The 10,107-nt window shown below is 32.6% G+C and overlaps 1 protein-coding gene across 1 annotated transcript in view; it reads left to right on the plus strand.

Annotated features, from left to right (window-relative positions):
* The window catches only part of LOC108905128 (synapsin-like), a 30,110-nt gene extending 21,253 nt beyond the window's left edge, over window positions 1-8,857 (plus strand). Inside the window, exons 4-7 of the mRNA XM_023454564.1 lie at window positions 1,613-1,835; window positions 3,890-4,050; window positions 5,903-6,158; window positions 8,688-8,857. Of these exons, the coding sequence (XP_023310332.1) occupies window positions 1,613-1,835; window positions 3,890-4,050; window positions 5,903-6,158; window positions 8,688-8,857 (810 nt within the window). The remainder of the gene's footprint in view (window positions 1-1,612; window positions 1,836-3,889; window positions 4,051-5,902; window positions 6,159-8,687) is intronic.
* Window positions 8,858-10,107: the final 1,250 nt, after the last annotated feature.

A 10,107-nucleotide genomic window follows, 5' to 3' on the forward strand; every position in this document is an offset into this window, starting at 1 on the left:
CTAATACTAGTATTTGGGTCTTATTCAATTTCGTGTAGAATAGCTTCTTCCAACTCAGGCGTTCCAACACGCAAAGGTTTTCCAGGAATTGAACCTTTCTGAAATGAGCCTGACTCCGAAAGAGGTCGAAAAACATTTCTAAACATTCTTGGATGATTGGGAAATCTCTCCATATAAATTCGCCTAGCCTCAGTACCATTTCCATCCGCAAGGCCATAAATGTAAACCATATTGGCCATTTCAGCATTTGAATATGCATAATCCATTATTAAAACTTAATATTTTCAAAAAATAAGCTTAATTTGACAATACACAATATTAAATAAGATTACGGTTTCTTATTATTATTATTTTGCATAGCTTCCCTAAGATATATGTAAGTAGTTTAATATTTACACCATGTATATACTTATTTAATTTTTATGTAAACTACATAGTATACTGGACATAGTATCATCCAGATATGAGCAATTTACATACTTTTCCTTATAAGTTCAAAAGGCAGCCGCATCATATTAAGTCACGTTTTGCAAATAACCTTTTTCTCCTTTTCGCCTCTTTTAAATTTGATCCTGCCAGCTCAATTTACGCCATTCATGCTGCTTTTGTTGAATCATAATGTCTCTGCGAAATATACAAGGTGATTCACAACTTGTCCAAAAAAAAATATGTATGCGATGTAAAATAAGGATAGTTTTATCACAGCTATTTCTGTTTTTAAAGCATTAACATTACAACAAAGTAAACGTAGTGGTCATAAATTATTAAATTAGTGGGTACATACTATTTAATAATGCCCACCCACGATCTTGATGAAGACTTTGATAAAATATAAGATTGAATCAGTGAGTAATGAAGATAAGTTCTATCTAAATGCTGCTCGAGACGTGAACTGATTACTTATGCCAAATTGCAAACACAGTAATACTTTGTACACCAAACATAGTAGCATATTTTATGTAGGTACTCAAGAAAACAGTATTGTTTCTGAATTCATAAAAAAACATTTGTATGTATTTAAAGTTCGAAAAAACGTTGTAAATAATGCCACTAATTTAAAGCAATCGTAAATTAAATTTTATAGAAAAAAGCAGTAGCACAAATGGTACAGAGGTACTTTTTTGGTATTATCGTTCTACATACCCTTTCCTTCTCCCTTTTTTGGAAAAATAAAATTAGTAACTTTTCTTTATTAGCTGCTAGTAATGTTTTAATAATAGGTATAAAAATTTGTTACATAAAATAATTCGTACGATAAATAAATTAATATTAATATAAAATAATTTATTATAATTGTTAGTAACATTAAAAATACAGTTATTATAAACCATTGTAGGTTAGTTTGAGTAGCTATTTTCTGTGTTCGTTTTATCTTGTGTTATATTTCGGTAATGTATAGTCTTTCTCATGATTTCAATCATCTCCCTATGATGTTTCACATCCAAATATAAGAAAAGCTTCAACCCCATTTTTGGCCATATTTGAAATAGCAGTGGCTGTTGCGTTATTTTAACTTTTTTAGTGTCAATTCCTATATCAGAAACCGCGGATTTACCCACTGAGGTTCTTCCCTTGACCATTTTCTAACCAAAATTCTTATTTTTTTTTTCAGATGACGGCTGCAAGATTTCCAGTAGTCATAAAAATAGGTCACGCTCACGGAGGACTGGGGAAAGTGAAAGTGGACAACATAAACGACTTCCAGGACATGGCCAGCGTTGTCGCCGTAGCTAACACGTATTGCACCGTTGAGTCTTACGTGGACTCGAAATACGACATCCACGTCCAGAAGATCGGCGCCAACTACAAGGCGTTCATGAGGAAATCAATTTCTGGTAAGAAAATACCCCAGGATTGACCAAATTGAATTTCACGTTAACAAGAATGACAGATTCAGTAACCTCTTTGCGTTAATGTCAATTTGTCACGCTAGTTTTTTTCATTCAAAGTTAAACTTTGTCCAATAGTTGCAGTTTTTGCGACTAAAATCCAATTTCAGTGATATAAAATAGAAAAATCAGCAATAGACAGTTACTGTTCATTAGTATTTACATTAAAATGAATAGTTAAATGGAGAAATTGGATTCCACTACCTAAACCAGAGGGCACATTTTCTTGTCAATGTGTTCGACTAGTAGACGCGACAGATCGGGAGTGCGAACCCACAGACGACATTTTTTTTAACAACAGTTTTACAAAAAATATTTTATGATACATTTGTTGAAAGTGATCTTATTTTGTCGTGGGGTTGCTCTACTCGCTACGCTTATTCCGCGATATTCCCCACTCACAGAATAATATGTCACTTTTATAGGCGGTTCACCCCCTAAAAAGATGCTTCTAAATGAAGGTAACCGACTAAATTTTTAAAACAAAAACCTACAGCATGAAACTTTTTTTTATTTTATAAAGTGTATTTTTCTGATAATTTACATATATTTTTTATATTTTTTGGCGTGGTCAGTCAATTGTTATAAACAAAAAAAAAAGTTTTTCGTTATTTTCGACAAATAAGCGTTTCATCATCAATTTCGAATGGAACATTCTGACATTCATCTGAGCACCCACAGACTGCACAGTATTCCAGGTTCGATGACAAACAGTTACAAGGAGACACTGCGTTAGATATGCTTCAAAAATATTTTTGTTCATGTAGTGGAAAATGTTCTACGAAAAATTGTAACTGTTTGTCATCGAACCCTGGAATGCTGTGCAATCTGTGCGTGCTCAAATGAATGTCAAAATGTTCCGTCCGAAATTGATGATGAAAAACTTATTTCAATTCAAGAACTTGTCGAAAATTACGAAAAACTTATTTAAAAATTAAATAAAAAGAAATTACTATAATTTTATTGCTCTTAATATTTTTGTAAAATAAAAATAAAATAATTATCCTATACAATAAATTATCCAATAACTTTTTTATTTTTCGAGACCGCTAGGTCAATTATTATTATTAGGTTAATTTTACGATTTAAAAAGCTTATTTAGTTTAGTTTTGGTATAACTTTCAAGTCAATTTTAGCCATTTATAAAACCAAAAATCGAATATTTAAATTTTACTAATTACTTGCAAAAACCTTACTCTGGCTGCAAAACCAAACAAAATGATCTTAAATATCAAAAAAATCATAATAATGTTTATTGTAAATGTAATCTAATCCAAGATATTGTAAAAAGAAAATTTAAATTTGAAGTGTTATCATAATTTTCTTTAAAAGACTTTTTTACTCGGATTAGACCTTCAATAAAATAATTGACCCATACCAAAAAAATATATCTTAAAGTAGAAAATCTGCCAATTATCATGCTTTTTTTAGAATTAAAATCTGTTCAGTAGTTTTTGAGAAAAAAAATCCGAAAATGTGTCGATTTCGTCACTTTTTTCACATTAAATTGTAAATATATCGAAAACGAAGCATTTTTAGAATTTTTGTCAAAGAACAAAAAGTGTTTATTTTGGTCCATTTCACAATAAAAAGCTCAAAGCCATTCGGCAAGTATTTTTTTTACTTCTTTTTTGTTTATAACAATTGACTGATCACGCCGAAAAATATAAAAAAAATATGTAAATTATCAGAAAAATACACTTTATAAAATAAAAAAAGTTTCATGCTGTAGGTTTTTGTTTTAAAAATTTAGTCGGTTCATGCCTTTATATAAGGGTGAACCGCTCGCCTATTTAACACTTGTATCATAAACAACTATTTTTTTATTTTACCTGTAATTATAACGAAGATAGCAATAGTGCCGATTTAATTATCAACATCCTATGTAACCATAAAAATAAATACACTACTTAAATGTTGGAAAAATATCAACATTTTGCTAAATATAAACAAGAATAATACATTAGAAGACTGTTTCCAATCCTCATCTTCGATTTTAGGTTGTTGGAAGACCAACATGGGTTCAGCCATGCTAGAGCAAATTTCCATGCCTGATAGGTACAAGACCTGGGTAGACGAGGTTTCAGATTTGTTCGGGGGCTTGGATATATGTGCTCTAGAAGTTGTTGTGGGGAAGGATGGTAGAGAATACATAATAGAGGTAGGTATAAATGATTATAAACCACGTGATCGTTAGGCGGCCCATCATTGCACGACTTGTCAACTAAAAATCACTAAATCTTAGAGACCTTAGCGTCATCGATATAAATATATAAACCGTTGTTGTGTATGCTCAAAATAATGCGATCCCTGATTGGTTGAATGGAATCTCGTGAAAAATTATACCAATCACAGTTGGTGTAACAGAATGTTGTGTTTTAATGTAATGTTGGTCTTATTGTTTTAATTTTACCGAAATATAATATGTATTTGCCAACGCCAAGGACATAAAACTACTGATCCAAACAAAATTACTGATCACGTGGCTTGTAATCAGTCATGATGACTCTATACAGGGTGATTCACAAAGGGTGACCAAAAATTAAACCTCGTATTTTTTGGTGAATTTTAAAGGGAGTCTTTCGTATAAAGCTTTTATCTAGGACGTTTCATTTTTGGTCATCTTTGTGAATCACCCTGTATTTTACTATTACCAACTAAATATGCAATTTACCAAATACTCAAATAAAATAGTACAGTAAAATAAATTATGATGATAGAATCGTTTTTTTGCGACTTTAGTACATGGAAGGTAATACATATTTCCAAATAACAGTCTGCCGATGGATAAAAATAAAGTAAGACTTTCAAAGTCACCCTGTACGAAACATTTTTTTCGCCTACAAAGTCACGATAACTAATATCTATGCTAACTAAGTAAAGTTCCACTTTCATGAGCAGAATGATGATCGCACAAAAACGTACAATTTCAACATGTTCCAAACCATGTGCTACCACCGCACTTGTCCTGGTAAATCGAGCGATTAATACCAGACCGTAGCGATGCCTCTGTATTAAGGTTACTGTGGGATTCTCGTTATTTTTGCGTGATATACCATGACAGTTAATTAAATGTATAGCGTCCAATGCCATCGTCATCTAAAAATATCTCTAAAATGATGAACTGAGCGAAAGAAACGGCACTATTAACCCACATATTAAGCAATTCATCTCAAGGACGGTAAATGTAAAAATAATAATTTCAGTCTAACACTACTTTTTGTTGACACCACATCAAAATGTTCTGAAATAACGTAACAGTTCTGAGAAATAGTATTGCTTCAGAAGATTATTCTGTACTTTTATGTAAAATCAGTATAAATATGTATATGGAACTCCAGTACTCCCTTATCTGGAGCTTACCAGATAAAACAATTATTTTTATCAACATTGATGCTCTCTAGCGGATAAACGAAGCAACTCAGGATGAAAGTGGTTAAATCTGCTTATTTTGATTGCAAGAAACTGTGGCTGTGTGTAGCTAATTTGTTTTTCTTCAAATGGGTAGTAGAACAAATGGTTTTAAGCAAAACTTTGGTTTCGAGATACAGGGTGTTGAAATTGTGTCGGTTTTCAATTTTGTTGCAATTAGAAATCATTTTTGGACATTAGCTGCCATAAGAATGTTTGAACATGCTCTAGAAAAACATGATGTTGACGACATATGAATTGAAAAATTTTGCAACTATTTTAAAGCTAAAGAACAAAAATCACTAACAATAAATGCTCATAATGAAGCAGGAACAAGTTATGGTTTCTTCATTCCAATATCTACATCTTTACGTTGCAATAATTAAATAGAATGTTTGTTAATTTTTATGTAAGAATGTATATTATGTTAAGGAACGAACAATTTTTTTTTCTCACAGTTATAAGTTTTCTATAATTATATTAATGTATTCATTCTCTCGAATGTCTTCGTGTGAAAGTTATTTGAAATAATAGGTGTTTCCTTGGATCCACTTAATGATAACACCCCCCTTATGAAAATAAAATACAAACGACTGTTTCAGGTGAACGACAGCGCCCTTACGCTTCTGGGAGACTCCCAAGAAGAAGATAGAAGGCACATTGCCGACCTAGTGTCAGCCAGAATGCAAGCCATCTGCAGACCTAGGACACCTCCAAGCGAAGAACCCCCACCACCTCCCGTAGGACCTAGAGGCATATTGGGAAGCTTGACTAGCCTCACGCACTCCACTGATACCCCTCCCCCAAGTGCTTCTGACCATCCATCCTTAGGCAACGTTGGCAGACGCGACAGCCAAGGTGAGCGCAATTGTTATGCTGACAAAATAAAATTTAAAACAGAAAACTCGAACAGTAATAAATGAAGACAAAAGAAATAAATGAAATTAAGTAAATATTTTGATTTGTATGGCATATGCTCAACATTTCCTCCATTGCTGTCCAACACATCGTGTCATGAAGTGTCTTACCATATTAAGATCCAGTAGTATTTTTCAGTTAATTTAACGTGTAACAGAATTGTACCAACTTTTAGCAAAAAAATTACAAGTTGTTTTTCTTGGCTGTGCATAAGAAAGAAACACTGTGCTATTTTCAAGACAAATTCTACTGTTAAATCAGAAATTTGATAGGAGGGACATCAATGAAGTAATAAGAATTATTTAATAAAACTGTTGGCTGAATTTGTGGTTCCGTGGTAGTTGTCGATGACTTTTTAAAGAAATACTTTCTTAGTGTATAATTAGGCAAAACTAAATTTATAAAATCAACCCCTTGATTATATTTTCAGTATGACAAAATGTCCATTTAAATAAAAAATAATACCAAAAAGTGCCCAGAACTAAATAGTTACAGATAATCTAAAATACAATTTGCATAATTTAATTTAATTTGTTATGACATATGATTAATTCCTCTCCATTTGTACAGTAACAGTGTAGATTCTGCTTTTAATTTGAATATTTTAAATGGTCATTGGTCATTTCATTTACAAAATCAATATTCTACTCCCTCTGTGTTTTCAATAACATGAAAGCCTCGTTGAAATAATTTAAATTAATTTTTCGACAAACCATTTGGTTTCAAAATGGGAAATGTAGATTATTCGCATTTTATTTCCATTCCAGATATTATATGTATAAATTTGCAAAATCTGGACATAAAAATGTAACAGCATCACGCATCAATTGTATTTTGGAGAATATCAAATAAATTTCAGACAGCTTCCAACAACTGTATTATGCGAACAATGAAATAATAAAATCGTTTTAATGTTTATTGTTTATGACTTTTGAAATCTAATATGAATTTAGAATATGAATTTTTGTACCGGGTTCTGAAAGAACGAGAAATTTTACGTTTAGAGACGCGGTTGAGTTATTTTTCACTTTCAAGGTCAATTGAAGGTCAATTCCCCTCTCGAACTTCTCAGGTTGGTAACTAAACATTTACGGGACTATTTTGCTTCTAAAGCGAAAATGACTATAATATTCGTGTTTAACTACCCCAGATTAAGTACAAAAGGATTTTTGTATGTAGTCCAGAAGCCGAGATATCAAAGATTTTGCAAGCGCGAGCTATTTAGACTGCACGTCATCAGTTTTCAGAGCGAGCGCGCGCCGCTTCCCCCTACTTCTCCGTTCGGTCCAGCTGACGCATTCAGCGCTTGCACGCTTCAGTTACTCAATTAATAATAATACTAAAAATCAAGTAAACATATCCTATTTTTTTTTTTGAAAATATAAGTATTCAATATTAACCTCCATCAAGCGCAGCGCTGTACAATGTTAATTGCGTCTTCATTTTTTTTTTAAATAAAATAATTAACTCGGCTCCAGAAGGTCGTAGAAAAACATTTTTTTTTAATTCGTGAAAAACTGTCAGCAGTTTCTTTCTTTAAAAGTCATTTTCATAAAATAAAAATTGAAATAGTTATTTGAAAAAAACATACCCAAAAAAAAGTGCAACTTTTTCAGTCATTTTTTTACCCTTAAAATTTATAAAATCGTCAACATTTTTTAACAGCGTGATAATATAACTCTTTACGAAGAAAATAAACCGAAAATCGTTACTGTAGGGCTATCCACTGAGAAGATCTAGCCAATTTTCGAGAGCGCCTTTTAAAAAAAAATCGATATTATCTCGAAAAATAATTAATATTTTTAAATTTTTCAAAAACGTACTTTTTTGGCTTGCCGCGGGCTATGCTTGCAGTAAATGGCAAATATGGGCACGTAAATGTAAACGAGTTATAAAAGAAGAGAAAAGAGAAGATTTGTAACGGTTTTTTCGATATATCTCGAAAAGTAACAAAGCGATCAATACTTACAAAAATTCAGTCGATAGATCTTTTTAAAACCTACAACTTTCTCATTTAAAATTTTTCAATCGGTGCTATATTTTTTTAGTTATTTTAGAAAAACCGTTTTTTGCAACATTGCGATTTTTTTTAACCATGTTCGCCATTTTGGATCGAGTTTAAAGAACAAGAAACTCAATTTAAAATTTAATTTTCTATACCCGAGAGATTCGAGAGAGGAATTTGATATTCAAATGACCTAGAAAATGAAAAAATATCTCAACGACGCATCTGAACGTAAAATTATCTCGCTTTCTTAGAATCCGGAGACCATGAAATAAAATAGGTGTTGACCTTCAAATAACCTTGAACATGGGCTAACTTCGTCAAGCGGCACCGGATTCAACAGTCCCAAAAACGTATGAAAGAACCCCCAAAAGGGTAAAGTAACGTGATTTTACGGCACTGTAAATCTTTTGCTTTCAAATAAACATCAAGTATTCGTGTAACCAACCCGATGTTTTTTCCAGCTTCCCAGTCCAGCACCGTCAGCAGCGCCCCGAGCACGGGCCGTCTTCCAGATCCCCCACCCAGGCCTTTCCAGAGACAGGGCAGCCAATCCCAGGCCGTACCCGAAGACACGGAGGACACCATGAAGAACCTCAGGAAGACCTTCGCCGGAATCTTCGGCGACATGTAAACCGCAAGCCGTACCTTTCGATATATTGATGTTGCTAACATTTTCCGAACGATAATTGGTGTGCTGTTGGAGGGTCTAACTACAACAAAATTTTAATGGATAATATTAAGTATTGGGGTCGTTACTTTTGCTAAGCAATATAATAAAAAAAAAATGATGTTACTCACTGCCTTGGGCTAGGTACCGCCGGTACCTTTGTTATGGTAGCGTAATTGTTGATCTGGATGCGACGAGAGGTAATTCGGTGTCCGTTAAAGTTGCAGGAGGGTCGTTAAGTAACGCCCGTCAACGCTATGTAAGGACGAGGGCTTATACATTAACTTTTATTGAATATTATTTTGTAGAGGTGTTTGAGAATACATGAAATGACAATATTACTGTATTATAACATTGCACTTCTATGTCCTGTAACCCCTGACGACGTTTTGGAGCTATTGAAATGTTGTTCATCGATTATATTAAGGCAACGAAATTTTTTGTGTACTCGACATGTCCCATACTGGTTCTGCAAGAGCACAAGGATATCATTTCCAAAATCAAATTCGCGGTTCTGTCTGCAAAATTTGCAGCCTTCTGGTCCATAATAAATTAAACCTAAAGACGAAACAAACGGGCGAAGGAATAGACCGATCAAAATAACTCATTTAGAGGAAAAAAAAGAAAATTGTTACCTGGACTTTCATAAGTGGAAATGGTAAAGGGGCTTATAATAAAAGAAAAAAAATAAATGCGTGAGCAAGGGTGGCGGAGGGTTGATTTGGGGGGTTGAAAACTTATTAAAAATTGTATCATTGGCATTTCTGGCGAAATTTGACGTCAAACAAAAAAGTATCCAATACAAAAGTTGTAGATTATGCAAAAATCTACAACTTTTGTAGAGGTAATTTTTTAAAATAACCTGAAAATGTCCGAGAAAAATGCAAAAAACAGGTTTTTTTCTGATTTTTCGCTTTTTATTTATCATTTCCGCAAATATAATTTAATTTTGACGAAACTTGGTGAAAGTATACCTTTCTCTGTCTTAAATAACCTCAAATTTTTTTAGTTAAAAAATCAAGAAGTTTCTGAGATATCCATTTTTTTCGCCCTGAAACACTTTTTTTTTTCAAAAAAAATTCTACTTAAAAAAAATCATCGCACAGAGTTCTGCCGGTAATAATTTTTTTCGTTTTGACATACTTTTTGGTGAAATAAAAAAAATTGTAATTACAGTTCAAAAACATGTTCAAAACGCAAAAAAGTAATAATAA

Source organism: Anoplophora glabripennis, unplaced genomic scaffold (genome assembly GCF_000390285.2).
Source record: "Anoplophora glabripennis isolate ALB-LARVAE unplaced genomic scaffold, Agla_2.0 scaffold287, whole genome shotgun sequence".
Lineage (NCBI taxonomy): Eukaryota > Metazoa > Arthropoda > Insecta > Coleoptera > Cerambycidae > Anoplophora > Anoplophora glabripennis.